At 50.7% G+C, this 21107-nt stretch overlaps 2 protein-coding genes across 3 annotated transcripts in view; both read right to left on the minus strand.

Annotated features, from left to right (window-relative positions):
- The window catches only part of PRRX1 (paired related homeobox 1), a 35192-nt gene extending 33469 nt beyond the window's left edge, over window positions 1-1723 (minus strand). Inside the window, exon 1 of one of the 2 annotated variants that reach the window (XM_027462762.3) lies at window positions 1128-1722. In XM_027462762.3, the coding sequence (XP_027318563.1) occupies window positions 1128-1368 (241 nt within the window). In that variant the 5' untranslated portion in view covers window positions 1369-1722. Of the gene's footprint in view, window positions 1-1127 lie in introns of both variants that reach the window. The other variant, XM_027462763.3, reaches the window with a different exon arrangement.
- Window positions 1724-2263: 540 nt separating this feature from the next.
- Window positions 2264-21107, minus strand: part of GORAB (golgin, RAB6 interacting) — a 30088-nt gene continuing 11244 nt past the window's right edge. The window contains exons 5-6 of the mRNA XM_072041475.1: window positions 4017-4166; window positions 2264-3817 (exon numbers count right to left, since the gene is read on the minus strand). Coding sequence (XP_071897576.1) covers window positions 4025-4166 — 142 coding nt within the window. The 3' untranslated portion in view covers window positions 2264-3817; window positions 4017-4024. The remainder of the gene's footprint in view (window positions 3818-4016; window positions 4167-21107) is intronic.

Raw genomic sequence — 21107 nt, forward strand, 5'->3', positions numbered from 1 at the left:
CCGCGGGATGGGGACGCGGGGAGCAGCTGCTTTCTTGTAGGGCTCTCCTTTTCCAAGGCCAGTTTCCCTCTCGGCACGGCTCCGGGAACCCAAAAAGGCGAGGAAGCCCCGGCGGAGCCCCGGGGGGCAGCGGGAGGAAGGCGGCTGCCGGCTGCGGGTCGGGCTCCTCGCCCCCGGAGCCTCGGCGGTGCCGGGAGGGGGGCGCAGCGGGGAGGGCTCCCCCCTACAGCCGGGGGGTCGGGGGAGCTTGGGGAGGGGGTCGGTGCCCGGCTCCGTTCCCTTCTCCCCCGCTGCCACCGCGGCGGTGCCGCTCGTTGATCGCGGCTGCCGGCGGGAGGCGAAAAAAAAAAAAATAGAAAGAAAAGAAAACGAAAAGCGAGATTTTCGTCGGCTTTTCGTTTTTCGCCTCTCGTTGGCGGCCTGGCCGCCCCCGGGGGGGCGCCTGGGGAGCCCTCGGAAACGAGCCCGTGTCCGTAGCCACGTCCGTGCCCGTGCCCGCCGCGGGAGGGACGAAAATCGCAACGAAAATTGCGCCCAGCCCCTTTGCCCGCGGATATATACACATACAGAGAGCTATCTATTTATATTTTAACCGAAACGAAGGTAATAAAGGATCGGGGGGGGGGAGATTTGCGCACCTACCTCGCCCCTTTCATAGCGCTGCGCTCGGAAAATACCGCGCAAGGCTGCGCCCCTTCCCCACCGCCAAGGGAGCCGGGGACGGGGGTGCCCGGAGCCAGGAAAAAGGGGGCAGGAGGTGGCCGGCGGCTCCGTTTTGCGGCGCCGCAAGTCCCCTCGGGCTGTTTGCGAGGGCAAAGCCGTCGGAAAATGGCTCGGCGGGTCCCATCCGGAGCGGCGAGGTGCTCCGAGCTCCGACGGGATGGATGGAGAGGGAGGGAGGGATGGATGGAGAGAAGGATGGAGGGATGGAGGGATGGAGAAAGGGGTGGATGGAGGGAGAGAGGAAGGGATGGGGGGATAGAGGGATGGATGGAGGGACAGAGGGGTGGACGGAGGGCTGAATCCTGCCGGCCCCGTCCCGCCGAGCCCCGTGCTCAGCCCCCCGACAGGCGATGCGCTCGGGGGGCGCAGCCCGCGTCCCCATGGGGGGATCCCCCCGCACTTACTGTCCTGCTGCGGGGTGTCGCTGCCGCTGGTCAACCCGGGGGACTCCAACAAGCTCCGGCCGGGCTCGCCGCCACCCTCGTCCGCCTGGGCGGCCACCATGTCGCCCGCCTCCTCCAGGTCCAGCAGGTGGCTCACGGAGAAGTTCTTCTTGCCTTGTAAATTGTCCAAGCCGGCGGGGCCGTCGAGGCGGGCGGGCAGCAGGGCCTGCCTCTCCATGGCGTGGGCATAGCTGGACGCCATGGTGCTGAGCGGGGCTTTTCTGCCCTCGCCCCCCCCGGCGCCCACCGCCCCCGCTCCCCCCCAGCCGCCGGCCCTTCGAGGAGGGGAGGGGGGGAGGGGGGAAGCGCACGGCCCCAGGTGGGGGGGGGAGAACGACGACGACGACACGGGGACCCGACGGGATGGAGAGCTGCGGGGACCGGCTTTAAAACATGCCGGGGTGGAGGGGGGAAAAAGGCGAAGCGGCCGGCTCGGGGCGCCGGGAGCTGCCGGCGGCCGGGAGGCGCACGGGGGCTGTGGGGCCGCTGGGGCGGGTGCGCCCCGTCCCTCCGCCTTCCCCTCCCGGCGGCTCCCGGCCCTTCCCTTCCCCTCCCCTCCCTTCCCTTCCCCTTCCTCCGCCCCTGCCCTCCCCTCCGCCCCGCACTTCAAACGCCGGGGGCGGCCCCGCCGCGCTCCGGGCCCCCCCTCCCGGGACGTGGCACCGGCCCCCGGTCCTGGTGCTGCGCCTCGCTTCGTGCTGGGGAGCCCCCCCCGGGGGGAGAGGGGAGCGGTGCCCTCCGCCGGGGGGCCCCCTCTCGGCGGCCGGAGCACGGTGGGCACGGCCGCTGGGGGAGAGGAGTCGCCAAACGGAGAGCTGGGGATGGAAAAGTGGCAGGGAGAAGGAAGGGGAAGAGCGAAGGGGAGAGGGAAAGGGGAAAAAATAACGAAAGGGGGAGAAAAAGCGCAACGGAGAAGCCAGAAAGAGAGACGAGGCAAGAAACAGCAAAAGTGAAATAGCAAAAGGAGGGCAAAAGCGAAATAGCAGGAGAGAAGAGGGGAAAAAACTGAACCAGCCCCCCCAAAAAAACTAAAAGCAAAACAGCAGAGAAGAGAAAGACAGGGGAAGGAGGCACAGAGGACACGCTCGGCTCCCCAAACCAGCGAGCAGAGAGGTCCCAGGGCCCTGCAGGTCCTGGGGGCCAAGGGCACGCAGGGGTGCAGGCAGCACCCCCAGACCCTCGCTCGTTGCAGAAGGGCCCCGAGAGCAGCCCCATGGGCACTGAGTGAGGCCGCTGGCACTGGCCATGCTCCCACTGGGCCAGGAAAGGTCCCCACGTCCCCATGGCTGGAGCCTGGGCTCCGAGCTGCCACAGCCAGCCCAGAATTTCCATCCCCCCTGATCTGGGGAAAGAACATTTGATGCCATCAAAGGGCTCCAGATTGAAAACAGATGTGCTTCCCCGAGCCTCTCCATGCATTTAATTAAGGCACAGGCATGGAGGAGACATTTTCATCATTAGTTTGCTTTCAGCCCCCCCCCCTCCCTCCAGTCCCAGTTTACCCTTTGCAGTCTCCAAGACTCAAATGAGCGTGGCAGGGCTCTGCCGCCCGCAGCTCGGGGGCTGAGCAGTGCAAGCACCGGGGTGAAGCCGTGCGTGTGCACGGGAGGACGTGGGCGTACATACACCCAAAATGCTGCGTGTGCATCTTCCTACACAGCTGTGCACGCCTCGCCGCGTGCTGGTGCGTCCCTTTTTCTGGATGGGTGTCAGAATTAAGGGACCATTTCTGCAGGGCATCCTACAGCACGTGCCCATGTGTTGGGTGGGGAAGGAGCCGTCCCTTCCCACAGCCGTGTGCCTCTCAGAGCCCAGCACACCCAGGATAGTGAGGGTCTCCAGTGTGAGACACAACAGGGGTGTACACAGTCCCTTGCTTTGAAGGACAGGGATCTGCCCTGTGCATGAAACATCTTTTTCCTCAGCCTTTGCCTTTCCCAGGGATTTAGCTGCTTTCTTTCTTGGTGTGCCTGCTTTTACCCTCTTTCTCCCTCAAAGAAATCTTGCAGCTGGCCTGGCTTCTATGGGTAGGTGCAGGGGAGTCCCAGCCACATGCATCCCCTTTCCAGTGGGGAAAGACTGCACAGCCCCAGGCAACCTCAGCCACAGCAGAAGCCACAGCAAACAAAAGAGCAACTCTGTGCTCCCTTCACTCCTGTCCTCACAGATATCCCAGGTAAGAAGCATTTCCCTTTCCTTCTCACAGGCCCCCATCATTCAGACAGCCCTTTCCCCAGGAGCTCAACCTGAAATGAGCCTTGGAAGATGGTGAAAGCATCTTGGTGGTGCAGGTCACCACATCAACATGTGCAGAATCAGCACAATACAAAGGCAGAATCCCTCCTGCAAGTTCACAGAGGGGCCCAGCTCCGAACTGGGCTCTGTGGCATTACCCTGAGATGAGCCACGAGTGCCCCCCCCACACACAGCACCCCCAGGCTGAATAGCAATGTAGTTACAGCACCAGCTCAGGGCAGGATTAGTGCAGCATCCGTGATGCCCTGCTCCGTGTAGAGCACAGTTTACCCTTGTGGAGCTTGATGAAGGCAGAGGTAGCACCAGGGAAGAAATCCCAGCAGGAGAAGGTAGCAGAACATGATCTTTGTAGCAGGGTGTCCTGTTGTATTGGTGACCAGTCAAAGCTTGAATGGCTGGGATGGGAGAAGGCACCTTGTCACATGCAGGAAATAGGTCACACAGCATGAGGAGCCCCGGCTGTACTTTAATTGCTTTGTTCCACCAGTCCTCTTCGCAGGATGAGCATGTAACACCCCTTCATTATCTGTTTCCTTTAACTTGGACTCAAAGTTCTAGAAAACCTTCATATAGACACAAAGATTGTCACCTTACCTGAATGCTCACAGGCGTTGCTTTCTGGTTTTCATCTTGTCCAACTCCAGAGGAAGAGGATGGGGCACTGGTACCCAACTCAGGTGCTTCAGTTTCTTCCTGCACGTGTCCAATGGCCAGCTCACGCACTTGCTCTGCTTCCAGGGGTTTCTGCAGGATGAAAAGCCATAGGAAAGTTACGAGCCACACCATGGTCTGCTGTAATCCAAAGATCTCCACACACTTGCTCACATTTCAGATAAGGAAATGACCCAGAGCCCTGCCTCAGAAACCTGTCTCCTACCCTGTAGCCACCTCTGATGTTCAGAGAAGATGAGGCAGAAACCACAAACTCTGATGTCCCCCATTCTTTCCCCAGTTGCAGCTCAAGAAGGGGAACACCAAGGATCTTCACCTCTGCACGCGACCAGCAGCAGTCTTGCTTCTGCCTTCTTTCCAACAGCGAGCTGCAAGCTCCGCCAGCAGTGGCAGCCTCTAATTTGAGTGTCCCTCCTAAATCCTGCAATTTCCCCTGACAGCCAGCACTTGGCAGTTCCTGTAGATCCCAGCTCCAAGAATATGGGCTACCCAAGTACGGTGCAAACCCTCAGAAGTGTTCCCTTCACATCTGCCTGGTCACGGGCTTCCTCGTCCCTACAGCCACATCTTCTACACCAGCCACCACATCACATGCCTCTCCCACCAGAGGTTGGTGCTTGCTTCAGGTGACCTAAATATCATCTCTTTTACCCTAGTTAAAGAAACAAACAAACAAACAAAACCAACAGGCAGAAGAACCTGTGGACTCACAGGTGTGGATTCTCAGTTATCTAACAACAGCGTTGTGCTCAGGTGAAGCATTTTGCTCCGGGAGGGAAACTAGCTCTGGTGCCGCTCCCCTACCTCATTTCCATGCAAATTGTGTGTTGTCTTACAGCTCTTTTCCAACCTGCCAAATTAGTTTCATCCCAGCAGTTCGAAAATACCATTGCTGGAGGTGAGCAGGGAAAGGAAGAGCTAAGGGGCAGGGGAACTGCACTAGCTTATGCTTTTAGGAAAGGAAAGCAAAATGAGCAAACGATTTATTTCTGCTCTCTGCTCCTTGGCCTTAACCATGTGAGCTGCTCGGCTATTCCAAGGAAAGCTGGGTGCCCTCCAGCCCTGCTTTCCTGAGCCCTTTGACCGGGAGCCCAGCCCTCTGCTCCCCAAAATTTCAGCCTCAGCTCCCTAGGGCAAGCCGGAGAGTGGCAGAGCATCAGAGCAGCTCTGCTACCTGCCCCTTCCCACCCCTTGTCCAGCCCTGCAATATCCCCACTGCTGGGCTCTGCTGCCAATACCTCATGCTGGGGAGCCAAACCAGAGCTCTACAGCCCTGGAGAATTTTTTTTTCCCTTCTCCCTGCTGCACCAGTTCACCGAAATGTCTGGTTATGGGCTCTCTGCACTTGCTCCACCCAGGACTGGGTATGAACTGTGCAGAGCTGGAGACAGAGAGCACCTGCAGGAGGATGTGTGTGCATAGAAATGCATCACACGTGTGTGTGTTCGGGCAGGTATGAACCCATTTCCAGCCCGGCAGCCCTCTTCCCCCAAACTCCAAAGCTCCCTCTTTCCTTCCCCACACAGAGGTGCGTTAGGAGATCTGTGGGGATCAGGTAGGCTTCGGCCGTTTTAAGCCATAAACTCAACGTCAGGGGTTCTTCTAATCCCAAACATCTTGATGTCATCTGGAAACGCCACGAGCAGTTTATAATTAGGGTTTAGCATGCAGATTAATACCAGCAGCTCCAGGGTGAACAGACCATCAGAGTCTAATCAAAGCTTAAATGGGGCAGCAATTTAAAACTGAGATTTATTATTCCTCTGCATAATATTCTGAACCAGGGGCTGAGTTCACATTGCACACAATCATTCCTGGAAGTGCTATCACATCTCCAGTCGGAACGAGGTGGCTTGTTACTGGTTCACGGGGGTGATAAATGCTGGGCTTGGGGAACTTATTTGGGAATCACAACATCGGCACCGTACAAGATTTAGAGCCTGAGGCAGGAGAGGGCTCACACGTGTGCGCAAGGCATGGGCTGCAGCTCCACGCGGATGGCGGGGCAAGGCCGTGCGCTCCCGTTTCTTTGCTGTGCTCCAGCTGCGAGGAGGGAGGTGGCCCCGGGACACCAGCTACGGGGTTCTCTCCTTCAGCCAGGTGAGGAAGGATGTCCCTTGCCTCGTTATCTATGAAACACAAGAGGACGAGGGGGCTGGGAGAGTGAAAATTTGGTTATCGGTTTGTCTGCGCAGCTCCCAGTTTTTAGGTTTTGAGGCAGACTGAGTTTCAGTTGTTGCCACCTAGCTTCCAACAGAGACGACGAGCAAATTGACCAGCTGGCAGAGGCAAGAACTAATTTCCTATTTTCTTTCTTTTCCAAAAGCTTTCCACCAAGTAGAAGAGGGGCTGTGAGGAAGGGAATGTCCCCACGTCCGTGCTGCGGGGAGGCACTTACCACCATCACTACACAACACGGGTGCCACCAAAAACAAGGATGCCCTACAAAAATCTGCTCTCTGACAGCTCCCGTGGCACTGCCAGCACAAACTCCTGCCCCAAAAACTTTGCTCCAGCGCTGGTGCCAGCAGTGTTGACCACATGAGAGGTGATGGGGCAGGGTCCTGCAGGAGGATGGCGCTTGTCCCCGTCATGCTAAGCCTGCTCCATCCCCTGCAAGGATTTCGGTGGGGTTACTTGCCTCTGGAGCAAGGACTTCCAAAGCCTAGGAAGAAATCAGGCTGTGGCCCTTTCAGCTTGCCCACTAGCCCACTGTGGCCACCTGGGGGCACTGAGATGGCCACCAGGGTCTGCCCGCCGCCAGCTAACCAGAGCTGGGTGCGCTGAAGCAGGGCTAAGCCGTGTGCTCCCAAGGGCTCAGACCTGAGCTGGCTCCAGAGCTCCCAGCAGAAGGAGCCCCGGGTTTGGATAAGCCAGCCGTTTAAGCGGGGTTTTATTACCGGGCAGGGTAACAAAAGCACTCAGAGGTCACCCGGGAACTTTAATCAGCTCCAAGGGTCACTGGATACCTGGCCTAGACGGCACAAGGGCAGGGCCCAGGGCACGCAAATAAATAAATAGATGTATTGAAACCACCTCCACTCTTCCAAATGATTGCCTCCCTCTCTCCCCCTCTCCGTGCACGTTATAAAGATCCGTGCTCTTTACAATCAGACGCTCAAATGGCCCTAATTTCCCCAGCAGAAACTCTGAGATCTCCTGCAAATTTAGCTACGACGTTTATCCACAAGCTAAAAAAAAAAAAACACACAAAAAACACCAAAAACCTCTCACTGCTGGAGATGAAAGTTCAGGCTGCTGGACTGCTCTTGGGCTGGATATCAGATATCCCGAACCCTGGGGAGAGAAAGCGTCCCACCAGCTTCTCTCCCCTGCAGGAAAAAAAAACCTCCCATAATCAGAGTCTGGGCAGACAAATTGGCACCACTGTTTTCGTCTTTTCTCCCTCCACCCCCCCCTCCCCTTTCTGGAAGAGGACTAACCCTTCGGAGCACAGTCACAACTCACAAATATTTGTGGGTATTATATTGCAAGAGGGAAAAAATGCAAAGGAAGGTAACTGTTAAAAGCTTAGTCCCTCTCCAATGGAAAGCAGCTTTATGCACGTCCATAAATCTCCTTTGTAAGTGGTCATTAAAATTGTGTCTTGTTTAATTTTTTTTTTTTTAATCTCATTTAAACACTTTTTCTCATCTTGCAAACGAATGATGTCATTGGCAGGCCCGGTAATGAACTGAAAATAAAAAAAAAAAAAGTCACTTTTCTAATGTTTTGGGGTCTCTCTCCGAAAGCAAACATTTCAATACCAGTCCAGTAACCCAGCCAAGTATTTAAGCATATGCTTAACAACAACTTGCATTTAAGTGCCTCGCTCCCTCGGGGACATCTGTCCACACTCATCTTCATGCACAAATGATGTGTTTAAAATGAGGAGCGTGTTTAAGCTGTTGCAGGATGAGGGTCCCAGGGTCGGACTGCCGAGCTGTTGAGTTTCTCATCGCACAGGCAGCACGACCAGAACGTGATGGAGACCCCAAAAGTGCTGCACGTGGGTGTCCTGCTGGTCACCGGTCTTCCCTCTTCCTCTACAGTCCTCAGAGCCTCGAGGCTGACGTCCTCAGGGTTTCCTGCACTACTGCTTTCTTTAAAACCATCAGGCTCACCTCTTTTTTTGGCTCACTTCTCAACGGAGCAGGCTTTCTCGTGCCACGAAGCAAGACCACCACTAAGCTGCCCTTTGCTTCACACCCATGCCCTTCAACCCCGAAACGCTGTTTGGTTGGAAGGCTCCTTGCCGGATGCTTGTGCTGTTGGGTTTGGGTGTGTGGCTGAGGTTTTTAGGTTGTTTTTCTCCCCCCTTTCCCCCCTTTTTTTTTTTTTTTTTTTTTTGGAAGCCGTTTTTAATGAAGTGGAAGCAAAACCAAAGAGCAGACTGTGCAAATGGGGGAAAATAAATGCAAAACTTGAAAATGAATAATTGGCGTGGTTTTAATTAAAAAGCGGTTAACTGTTTCGGGGTGAAGAGCATGGGTTTGAGTTGACACCGTCTGAACCCGGGAAGAGCACGTTAAGCTGTTCACCATGCCGCGGGTTAACAAAATGGGAAATAAATACATCCCAGCCACTTGGAAAACTAAACCATCTTTAGGGCTCAGCTGTAAACTTTCTTCAGCAATTTATTAGAGTTCCAGAAAGCACTTGTTGAGTAGCCTTGGCCTGTAATAAATATCAGTCCTTGTTTGTTTGTTTTTGTAATGGGAACAAAACCACATCTTTTTCTTTCTAAAGTGGATAATTTAATTACATGGCAAGAAACACACTCATTGTCCAGAATACCCGGAGAAGATTGCCATGTAACTCGCCGCTCAGCAGAGAGAGGGGGGTAGCAGAGCCATCTGATAGCCAGAATCATTTTCAGGGGAGGTTTTCCTGTCGGCACACGTGCTTCCTCTGGAGATGATGCTAGCGTTGGGACCATCATCACAAACTGGAGGAGGAGACAGGCGGCTCACACAGCGTGAGGAGCTGTGCCTCTGGGTAAGGCAGCACTCACCTCAGGGGACCTGGAGCTTCACAGGGACAAGGCAGACATGAATGAAAGGGAAGGAGGAAAATGGGTAAGGGAAAGGGATTTGTCTGAGATGCTCAGTGGGTCAGAGGTGGCAGGGGGAACTGAGCTGAAGGCCTCCGTTCTCAGCCTGGTATCTGCACTCATGTATTTGTCATCGTCTCCTCCAGAAACTGCAGAGCCTGGGTTTCTGCCTCTGCCGTCAGCAGGGAGCCTGTCGCGTCCGTGTGTCAGCCCTGCTCCAGCAACCCCGCTCAGCTGCCTGCTGACACGTTCTGCCTGCCTGGCCGGGGCCCCTTTCGGACCGCTTCCAGCAAAATGGGTCTTGTCTGAAGGCAGAAAAGCATCTCTGTCCCACATCTCATCTCTTATTCTCCTTTCAAACGTAGCTCCGGTCTGAAAACATCCATGTTCCCATCTAGAGGCTGAGATGCTGCAACTTTTCTTGCTCTGTCATCCCTTCTATGGGCACTTGTCCTGGCTGCAGGTGTAGGAGGCAGATAATGGTGGGGCTCAAAGGTACATCTGGAGAGAAAAGCAGTGGATGTCCTAGGAGAAATGGGAGTGCTTGTGAGCATCCGTCCTGTTCCTTGCCCCTCATTTCTGGGGACCTGCCTTGCAGAAGGAGAAACAGGGGTCGAGCCTCTAAAATCAGCTCTTGGTGGGTTGGATTCAGCCACCTCTGCAGGCAGCCTGGCTCTGGGTTCGATGCAAGAAAAGTCCCTGAGCCGAATTGGCTGAGGGGGGCACGATCCAGATAAGCAATTACCCAGCGCGCCTTCCCAGGGACAGCCCCGCAATTAGGGTCAGCACTAAAAAAATCTGATGGTTGTCAAAACACAGACCCTCATTCCTCCGAGCTCTTCTCGCGGGGCACAATTAGCGTGCTGATGTGATTAAAGCCACGTTGGGCCCCGAGATAGGAGGGCCAGATGCACCCAGATAACTCCTGCGAAGCCAGCCGCTCGCAAGCGAGGCGTTGGTTACCTGATTTGTAGCCAATCAAGTGGAAATCAACCGTTCCTGTCCACATAGCTACATCATGCCGTTAAACAGCCAAAAACTCTTCTCTTACATGTCTTTGAGGGAGATGAATTCCATATGGCCTGGAGAGAGAGCTCAGGCTAGGGATGGAAGGAAGGACAGAAACAGCATTTCTCCAGGACAGAAGACAATAGAAACGTTTCCACTGATTCCAATAGGTTCTGAATCAGCGGCTGCAACCAATTTTCCTCCTAAATGGACTTCCATATGTCTAAAAAAGTCTCACAAGCGCTGGAATTTGTTACAGAACAAACCTGTGCTTTATTACTCCGCTCCCCGACTCCTAGCGTTTCTCCCTTGAAATTCCTTGGTCGGCCGTTCCTGGGCTTTGGGGTTCGCTTTTGAGAAAGGCATTCGCTTCTAAAGCAAACGTTTTTCCATGAAACAGAGAAGTCTCCCCCTCTGCCCCCAGACTTCACTTGGCTCCGCTGGGAACTTGTGTCTTAAACTTCATCCGAAAAAGAAGTGGCTCTATGTGCAGAGGAAAGAGCAGGGAGGAAATCAAGTTCACCAGACCTGAAACCTCCTCTGCTTTACAGATAGCCTCTGAAACGCAGATAGTTGGGCAAAAGCCTAGCAAAGCTGATTTTTACCAGAAATTTTCCATTTTCCACTTCTCCAAAAACAGAAGAGATTTTATTTTGCCATCTTTGTGACTGGCATCTTTAAAGATTTTTCTGTTTCCTTCTTTCATTAAGCAGAAACACAAATTGGCAGCAGTGGGCTTTTTCATTTTCATCAAAACCAGTTTTGTAAGGAACGAGAGTCGCTCTCCTGCCCACCACCTCTGTGCTACGTACTACATTTTAAGGGATTTAGGAACTGATGTACCATTTTCAAAAGCAGTTTAGGCACTAAAAGGGACATTTGCACAGCCAGCTTCGTATCTTTGTTCCAGTAACATCAGTAAAGGTTAAGCTGTCAAATACCCTTACCTTGTCCTGAAGAGTCAGCGACAGCCAGGCTTTCTACAATGCCTTGATCCTGGGGCTTAAGTTTAATTAAATTCCTGAAACCTAAGAGAATTTTTAGAGCTTACTTCTAACACCGTACAGAAATGACCACAAACATTACAGTTTTCAAATTCGTCTATCTGAGCAAAAATTGTTTCTATTGCCTCGCAAGACTGAAAACACAGGAAGAAAGTTTCAAAACAACTCCCCCAAGGAACATCCCTAAGGCCCCATTTAATTCACAATTTTAAGAAGTTTTTAAGTTTCCAGAGCATTTTTTAGTCGATGTTAACTTTAGTTCAAGAGCGTTGCTTCGAAATGAAATCTCCAAACGTTTCATTACAAAACAAAGCCAAAAGGCTTGGACTTCTTTTTCTTCCCTTGCCAGAACAGTTTGTCAAGCTGATGTGAACTCACAAACATTTGCAGCCAACCTAAAGCACAATCTTTGGCAAATGAGTAATTTGCCTAAAAAAAAGAGAGCAATTGTCCTGTTCTAAGAATAAGGACGAAAACCCATCTGTGATTTTAAGTGCTCAGACTGAACAACGATAGAGTATTTGCCCCGATGACAGAGAATGAGAAATAAATTTTGCTGGTTACTTCACATATATATTTATACATCTCTGAAATTTATACACACGCACATACGCACGGCTCTTTCCTTCCAACATGAATGTTTTCAACACAGAAAAAGTAAAGAGAAGAGATTTAGTGCTGATTAGAACAAAAGTCGCACTGTACCTTACAGATTTCAGCATGTCTCATTAAAACCGGGCTTGAAATATACATATCCTTTAATAAATAAAGCTTAAGGTACATAAACACTGCAGCGGATATAAATTATTTTACCAAAGTATGTAGGGGAAAAAAAAAAAAATTACTGGAACACCATGATCCAGGGCATTTTACAGTAAATTGGACTTCATCAGCGGTTTTGCATTTTTATTTGATTTTGGAGTTCCTCCACTAAAGCTGTAAGTTTTGTAGAGTTTATTTCACACCTTGTAATTTAAAACGTTACACTCCATCGAAATTCCTCTCAAAAAAAAGGACCCGAGTAATTAATGTCTTTGGGCTCAACGTTCATTATATCCCACTAGTGTGAAAATTCATAAAAATAAGACATGGGATTAGGAGCTTAACAGCCTCACACATTTGCAGAGCTGCTGCATTGGCAAATATTTCTCTGCCCTTTCGGAGCGGAGCGCTCTCCTGGCTGCTCTCGTTTGTTTCGTTGGATCATCCTGAGTCATTAGAAAGCGCCTGAAAAGAAAGCTGACGTCTCGTGCTCATTTCTTGTCTTGGAAGCAGACAAATAAAAGGGGTTGGGGCCATTTCTGCCCGTGCTCTTAACGTATTTTCTTCGTTTGGTGGCAGGATGTGCTGTAACTCCTGATGGAGACAAAGAGAATTTCGGCCACGTGCAGCAAAGGGACTCCAGATCCCCCTGGAAGGGAAGCAGGACCTGGGTTTTGCTTACCGAGACCTGAATTGCTTCCTTCACGAGGACGCCCTGGGTTCTCCTCCCTGATTCCAAGGAGGTGGAACAGCCCCGGGTTGAAACCCAGGCTCCGTTTTGCCCTTGGTGGATTCCGAGATACAGCGGGTGAATTTCTGCAGTACCTTTGACCAGGGCTTAATTTCAGAGGGACATAAACCATTCACAAAGTTGGGTTGAATCTGACAAGCACCTTTTGCCAAAAAAACAAACAAAACCAACAACCCTAGCACAGGAGGCTCTTTTTAAAACTTCAAAACATTTCATTCCAAAGTGTTTTCAAAGCAAAGAGGTTGACTTCACGTAGGTGTTTCTGAAATGAGCCTTTTGGAGGTTTTATTGAAAAACCTGACTCTAGAAAAGGAGAAATTAAACCATAAAATGGAACATTGTGCTTCAGATTAAACACCGCATCCTAGGCTGATTCAGTATTTCTGGCTTATCCATTTATTTATTTATTCTTTCTTATTTTAAGATCGCGTTGGTCCCAAACAAACAGAAGTGCTTAATTCCCTGGTCCCCTCCCCCAGGCACCTGAATTTGACCACGGTACAGTGCATCTTTTATTCTCCCAGGCTGCAATCACTCACCCCACGACATGGCTGGCCAGAAACCCTACGGAGTCGATGGGTACAGCTCTCCCTGCGCCGCTGGCTGTTCAGCTTCATGCTAAACCAGGCAATTCCTACTGTACAGAAGTCCCTTCCAGATCTGAGTTAACGAGCCTTCTAAAGCTGCTGGTGAGAAATTCCAGCCCAAGATCAAGCCATGCTCTGAGCTCGCCGCTTGCTTTTAGAAGGAATCAAGCTGTCCAGCTTGGGCTTGGAGATACCTTAAACGAGGGGAGGTGAAGTCTGCAACAAATGTACTCTGGGGCAGAAGGAATCACTGCAAATTGCTGTTATCACTACTGCACGGGGCTGTGGAAAGGCAAACCTTTGCCCAAGATAGAGAGATCAACTGCTGCATCTCTCCTGGAACGAAAAAAAATGCATCAGCATTCCAGTCCTTTGCTGCTTTCTGATGTGTAAGGTCACATTCGCATCACCTTTCTGCCAAGTGTTTTTTTGGCTGTAAGACCGCCGATCCAGGGAAGGGCTTTTCAGGAAGCTCTCAAAAGGATAGCAAGCCAGCAAAAAAAAACCAGAACCACGTTATTTTCCTCTGCACGTTTTTAAGCAATGCAATTAATATAATCATCTGAGCATCCTAAATGAGGTTTGCACATTTTACCCCATGATCAGTGCTTCTAACTGAATGCAGTTAAAACATGCACCTCAACAAAAAATTACACATCTTCTTTTGAGCTTAATGAAAGAAGCTCCTGGCTCCAGGCTTGACCTGGAGGCTGTTGCAGCCTCCCTTTGCTCTCCAGCCCTAGAGAACTCTTCTGTGCTCAGAGCAAGCCACCTTTGCAGTAAAGGGCAAGTGGATGCTAAGCAAACATCAGGGCTTCTCAGATGGGTGAAAACTGGGAGCTCTCTCAGAAAAGTTACTCTTTAGTTTGATCAAGAAATCTGTCATCACGTACTCTGGCTGGTGAAGAGGTGATAAAATCACTCAGCTTTGGGACACGGAGCGGTTCTCTCAAATTTAAATCAGATGGAAAGAGAGACAACTTGTTTTCAGAAGTAGTTAGGCTCTCAGCAAGGATGATGAGCCTTCTCATTTTCGTGTAGCTGCAAACCGAGCATGTTTAAGAGTGTGCACACAGCACTGAACGACCAGCATACTTTTGTTATGAACTTCTGGTGCATCACAGCTCTGTGCCCTCACGAGCACAACAATGAGGAGACCTGGTGCTGCTGTCCATGTGTGCATGCAGTGCTCCCACTTTGCTCTGAAGCTATCTACATGAGTTGACGCACAAGCACGAAGATGAGTCACAGATGGCTCGATTAGTGTTGGAAACTCAGTGCAGATCTGAACAAGTTTTGGATGCTTCCCACCATGCATACTTCACTTTCTGTCTCACTGCAGAGCCTGCTGTGCGAATGCTTTAAAGGTTAAAGCAGAGAAAGGGCTGTGCTTTGGAGAAGAGAAGGAACCATCCTCTTCAAATGCAGTTAATGGAACAAGAAGACCCAGGTTTAAGCTGCAGCGGTACAGGTTCAAGTTAGGTCTTGGGGTAAACTCGTGCTGAAAGACCAATTCTCCATCACGGCAGGGCGCAGGAGCTATCAGACAATTATCTGTCAGGACAGACAGGATGGACATGGTTGTGGCTGTCAGTTAGAAGACATCTTGAAATCCTTTCCAACTTCATCATTCCAGAAAAGGAGGTCACCCTACCAGCACCTTAATCCTGCGTGGCACTGAAGGTGCACCCCAAGAAGACGAACTCTTACAGGTCAAGCCCACACGCAGCAATTACTGAAGTAGCAACCTAAGAAACCACCTTAACATTGCTGCAACCTTCCAGCAGACTCAGAACTCACACTTCTACATGGAAACATCCCCATGAGCATCACCTGCATGAGACAGAAAGTTTTGAGGGTCCCCAGGACTGGGTTAAAGCCGCTGCGACCCCATACAGCAAAACATTGATCTAGCGTATACCATTCTGACCGGTCAAATTTATCCTCTGCATTGTTATGGGGTAACTTCAGCCTAACAGAATTCATGCCAGATGGGGTATCATATGTCTTCCTGCCGTCAGTGTAAAACATGAAGCCAATATAAACACTATATAGCATGTTCTAGCTAATTCAACACAAAGCAACAGCGCGCGCACACCTGATCTGGATCACATTTGTCCTGCCAGGTGATTTTGCAATACACAAGTGGAGTGTTAGTGATGTGGAATCCTAACCTCATCTATCGCCCTCTCAGATGCTTGGCTGACAAGCCCTCATCCAGTGTTTCCTTCTCAAAAATCCCTTCACACCACTTCAAGCTCACGTGTGGCGTTCAGAGATACCACTGCAGTCCTGACAAGTTATTCACGGTGAGTTTTCCCACTCTTGAGCAATCGATCCATATGTTCAAACCAGGCAGAGCCTGTAGGGAAAGGGATTTATGTCTCTTAGCAGAGATGCATGAAACAGCACTGATGCCCAGCACCGTGGCATAAACCCATCCCACAGAAGAGTCCCAGTCCCTTGCTACAATCCCCCAGCTACGGCTCAAAAACCTGAGGGATGTAGCAAGGCACCCTTTCCCTCCACACGCATCCTCTTGCGTGCCCTGACAGCACCTTCCCCTTCTCCCTGAGGACAATTCAGCTTGGGTGAGGGCCAACTTCTGTCACCCCCACGGCCTTGAGACCAAGGGAAGGTCCAGAGATGCCCCAAGCACCACCTCCCGATGGCAGTGCAGTTATCAGGTGAGGACTTGACTTGTTTATACAGCAGAAAATTGGAAGTGGAATGTGTTTAATCCCACCTTACAAACACAAACACATACCGAGTGCACAGTTGCGAATGCCTAGGGCTTGTTTAAAAAATAAGTGGCCTCTTGTTTCAGAGTTAGCTGGTCATTTTACCACAGAAACTCCTGTATCAGCACCTGCAAGTATTTAAAATTCTCGAGCCTTCTTGTTTTTGTTGTATCCACCTCCTGATTTTTTGAACTGTTACAATTGAGCTGGGTTTTCAAGCTCTTCTCCACAGGGACGAGGTCACCAGGTGACTCGGAGCGTGGATGGCCAGCCAAAACTCCGTGGAGATGGGATGTGAACAGGAAGGGTGCAGGGAGAAAGCCCTAAGTGGAAGCAGGGTGCCAGAGGCCCTGAGAAAATCTCTAAACTGAAGGTTGGATGGAATTAAAAGAGTGGAGAGGAAGGAAAAATTCGAGGAGAAGGACTTTACCTCACATTATTGGAAGTAAAGCTCTGCCTAAGCAGACTGCATGCCTCCTCTGTGCGTGGAGTGACCACTCCATGAGTTTTTTCCATGACAGCTGGGAAAAGTACACTAAAGCAACCCAAAGGAACATCAGCTGCTCTTCAGGTCCAGGGTGGAAGGAGGATTCTTCAAGGCCAAGCAGGGCTAGGAAACAAAAGCTGTGAGCTGCGTTAGTCTTGTACCAGTCGGTCCTGTAAGAGAAGCCAAGTTTCTACCTTGCACAGCTTCCCTGTGCTCTGGTGTGCAGCTGAGCCCCTGCAGTCCACAGGGTGGATGTTTTAGTGCCTGGCTCTTTTTAACTGGCACATGTTAAGAGCTTTGAATTAACAGGTGCATAAAAACTGTCAAAAAACACTTAGCTCTCAAGACAGTCTGTCGGTTGTATTAAAAATATGGTTTTATGTAACCACATTCTCTCAACACTCGCTGGGTATTACAGCATGGGAAAGTCACTCGCCCTTTCCAAATGAAAGCAGAGATGTCTAAAATCTCCCACAGAAAAAAAAAATAAAAATAAAAATAAAAATGAGAAAGCCTACAGTTCCTCAGATCTTGCCAAGGAATTGCTCTTGCTGTCCCAACCAAAGGCAGATTTCTTCTGGTGAAATAGGACTGGCCTAAAGATCCACAGGAGAGGCAAGCACCCCAGCAGGTCACAAGGCCAGTGTCTTGCAGCCCTACCGAGTTGGAATTGGGGGACTTTTGGCAACTGAATGGAAGATGTCTCACTTCCTGACTGAGATGTTATCTGCTGTAAGCTTGGTCTGATTTAAAAACTAAGCAAAGAAACAGTTGAACAGAGGCTTAGAGCAAAAAAAGAGCTATTTGCACCCACGTTGCAGAAGAGATTTTAGTTCTCGTTCTCGCCTTAGTTGCCAGTCCCGAACATCTGGGATCCCAGAAACAAAAGCATCAGGTTTCCAGAGAGGAGAGAGTTGTAAGACACAGGTCTAGGAGAATTTTTAAAACTCTCAAAAGCATTTCTGAAATCAGTTCCCTTTTAAATATGTGGCAAATACATTAAAGTGGGCTTTGGATTAAAGTTTTATTGCCTCTTGATAAAAGCCATTCGCACCTTTGATGTGTTTGTGGATGGCAGCTGTCCCAAATGCCTCCCCCAGGCCTCGCCCCCATCAGGAAGTCTCCCTTTGGCTCTCTCCAGGGTTGCCCAGATGGATTATCATCTGTCACCTCTCCAGAGGTGACCAACTCAAAACAGACCCTTCTGGGGTCGCAGACATGGTGAGAGCAAAGATTTCTGAGCGCAAGTGTTTAGGGGGTAATGGTTAAATGCGTGTGACCCAAAAGCACAGAAGCGGGAAGAACAGCGGGGACCTGGGCTTCTGAAGCTGGCTCTGAGTTTATTTCTAGCGAGTTTCAGTTCTTTGAATCAAAGCATTGGCAGTACCACCTTGTGCTCACCCACCTTCTGCTCAGCCTAATGCCTCCGAGGAGCCCTGGTTCGATGCCTAGCCTGGAGGACAGATGGGTCCAGAAAGTTTCTCGGCAGCTGCTGGAAAGAGGAAGCCAAACTGGTGGAAGTGGAAAAGCTGGTGTCTTAGGAGGGTTTGAGCAATGAGCCTGAAGCCTTGCAGGCACTGTGGGCAGAGGAGATAGATGAGGTCTCAAAAAGCGAATCGTGAGTCCACTCTATGAGAAGCAGGTTTAGCTTTGGGGATGTCAAGGTCAGAAGGGAGCATCATGGGTGTCCAAGCATGACTTTCTGCAAGTTCCAGGTCAACACAACTACCCTGTAGCTTCTCAGGTTCTGCCAGCGAGAGCATCACCCCCAAGAGATTCATAAAGGGACTGTCACTGACAGTCCCAGATATGCTGAGCATGTCCAGGAGCGGGAGCAGGCCTGCTTGGCAGTGCTGGCTTCCTGCAGAGCTGGTTAGTGTCAGTGAGGCTGATGGACACTCCACAGTAGTTAGGGGATGCAGTGGGATGTCACGGAGAAAAGTACATGGCTAAATATTTTGATTTGAGGAAAGCAGAAAAGAAAACAAGTGGTATTTTAGCAGACTGGTTAAAAAAAAAAAAAAAAAAAGAGACAAAAAAGTGAGAGAGAGATCTGGAGGCAAGAAGAAAATCCTGCAGAGAACCAGGCCTGGCTTTTTAAACAGCTGCAAGATGTTCTTCTTGGAGGATCAGAGAAGCATGTTAGAAAAATGCTGGAATGGACCTAGTTCTTTATGAGCACATCCTTATGCCAAATAGCATTATCTTCTCTGCCATGAAGCTAACCACCAAAACATGGGACCAGCTGCAGCTCACACGATAGTGGAGATAGAGGCACAGCCCCCAGGATACCACCAGCGCTGCAGGCAATGGAATATGCACAATCAGCAACAAGACTCATCGCTTAAACAGCTACAAAACTCCCCAGAACATGATGCAGGGTTTTGTGTGGGACTGAGAAACCTAATCCCGATCCAAATTGGGAAGCTTTATAAAAGATGATGTCTGAATTGCATTAACCCATCCTTGGGACAGAGCATCTCTCTGCGCTGGAAAAAGTGACTGGAGCCTGCAAAGACACAGCTGTGGCACTCTAGCTCACGTTGCAAATACAGAGAAAATCCCCAGCACAGATCTCAGCACAGGCACACGGCGTGGGTGTCCAGGGAGTTATAAAGTTTGTTGCCCAAACCACCAACCTGAGGAGTAGCCAACCTGTTACCCTTCCACATGGAGAAAGGGAGAGAGCAAGACAACAGGGCTTGCCAAGATAGCACCTGCAAGACCCTAGCTCCATCCCTTGGAGTCACACCAATGGTGAGCTGCTGGATGCTAGGGACGACTCCCGTGGCTCCACAAAACATCTGCAATCAGAGCAAAGCCCCATTACTGCTGACCGAGAAAAGAAATGGGAGAGAGACATTTGAAGTGCCAGATTCAGCACTGATAACAACATGAGAGGCTCACACCACGCGATCGATCGTCTGTTCAGATGCGTTACCAGCACTGCTGACTGCTTCAGAGAAGAGCAAGAATTTCTGCGTGGGGAAAGCCAGAGGGGCCCATCGTTCACTGATTTATTTACGGCCCACGTTTCACCTTTATTACACACAGCAGTCCAGCTTGGTGTGGTGTTTTTTGTCCTATTCATCTCCAGCACTCAAGAGTCAGATGCAGGGAAGGCCACTGCTTCAAGCCATGCACGATTTGGGTGAACCCTGCTTCTGCTCCTTTCTTTATTCAGCTCCCTTTCCACTTCCTCTCCCATTTTTCAAGGTGCAAGAGACTGGAGAAGCATCCTGAGCCCTGCAGCTTTCACACTGAATGATTTATATCCCCTCCAATGGGATCACAAGGCACAAAATGGGTTCTCCCAGCTCTTGGGGTTTCATTCTTTTCTGTGAGGCATCTCTAAGCTTTTCTTGCCTGCTGAGATGGATCCCAGTGCTCCACCAGAAGACGGGGCTGAACTGTGCTGGCAGGGCCCCCATCCCATTTCAATTATCCAGCTGTCTCTGGAAAACAGCACAGGCCTTACATGGCACAGCCCTGGAAAGGTTTTGGCTTGGCTACCCGGAGTACAAACGCAGTGCCTGGCTCGCAGACGTGCTTTCCAGTCCTGGATGTCACGTTGAAAGGCATCCCAACCGGTGCTATATTTTTGGAGCTCGTGCCCCCAACCATTTCCCATTCAACAGGACACTGAAGGATGGTGTGACACAGGCTGCTGAGACTGTTCGATCCCTGCCAGCACCGCTGTACGTCCTGCACAAGACCTTTTTCTCCCAGTTACCACCTCTCGCACACGTGCCAGGTGTGAGGAGCGATTCAGACACTAAAACCCAGCTCCGGCGGTGTGGAAAAATAAAATCACCATCAGATCAGCCCAACAAGCTGGTGGGAGTGGCACGGACAGAGGCAGGAGAGACAAGGTACTAAACCTGCCCAACGCTCCCGAGCGCCTCGTTACGTTGATTTATGTTTAGCTAATTGAGAAAATGACTCTAACTACACAATCCAGGCCCTAATTCAGAAAGGCCCAACCTTTTTAGTGTCTCTACCCACATCTTAAAAGGCATGATTTAAACCCTGTAACTAACAGGCTGCCAAAGGCAAGGATTTGAAGGATCTGATGTCCTATGATGCCGAGGGGGTGAGGCTTGGCTAACTTCTCTCGTTACTTGGTCTTTCTCCACTGACGTACAAGTTTGCTGCTGGAACATAAATCAGGGGAAATGATGAAGGAAACCAGTCTCGTGCCCCATCAAAGGAGCCAACACTCACTTTAATAGGACCATGCAGACAAGCCGAAATAGGGCACTTAACAAGCATGTGGTTTCGGTTATACCAGCCTGCATCTCTACACCCTGCTTGCATTGCCACTGGCAAAACCCTTTGTCCCTTGTAGCCCACACCTGCCCACGTGCACAGAGAAGGGGCCACGATATAATACCTAAGTGTCAAACACAAGATTTTGGGGCTGAATCAGGCCTGTAGAAAAATTTTATCTAGCTCTTGACCACTGTATGAGCTTTTATACACAGCTAGGGCACGTGCTAGAGCAGAGCAGAGAGATGCCTTGGCTGGTCTTGCCCCAAGCCACCATGTCTACACAGAAACACAGCTGAGCACTGAACAGGCCGGGACCGACAGCTGCTTGCAGACCCCACAAAGGAAAAT

The sequence above is a fragment of the Anas platyrhynchos genome, chromosome 8, assembly GCF_047663525.1.
Source record: "Anas platyrhynchos isolate ZD024472 breed Pekin duck chromosome 8, IASCAAS_PekinDuck_T2T, whole genome shotgun sequence".
In the NCBI taxonomy this organism is placed as follows: Eukaryota; Metazoa; Chordata; class Aves; order Anseriformes; family Anatidae; genus Anas; species Anas platyrhynchos.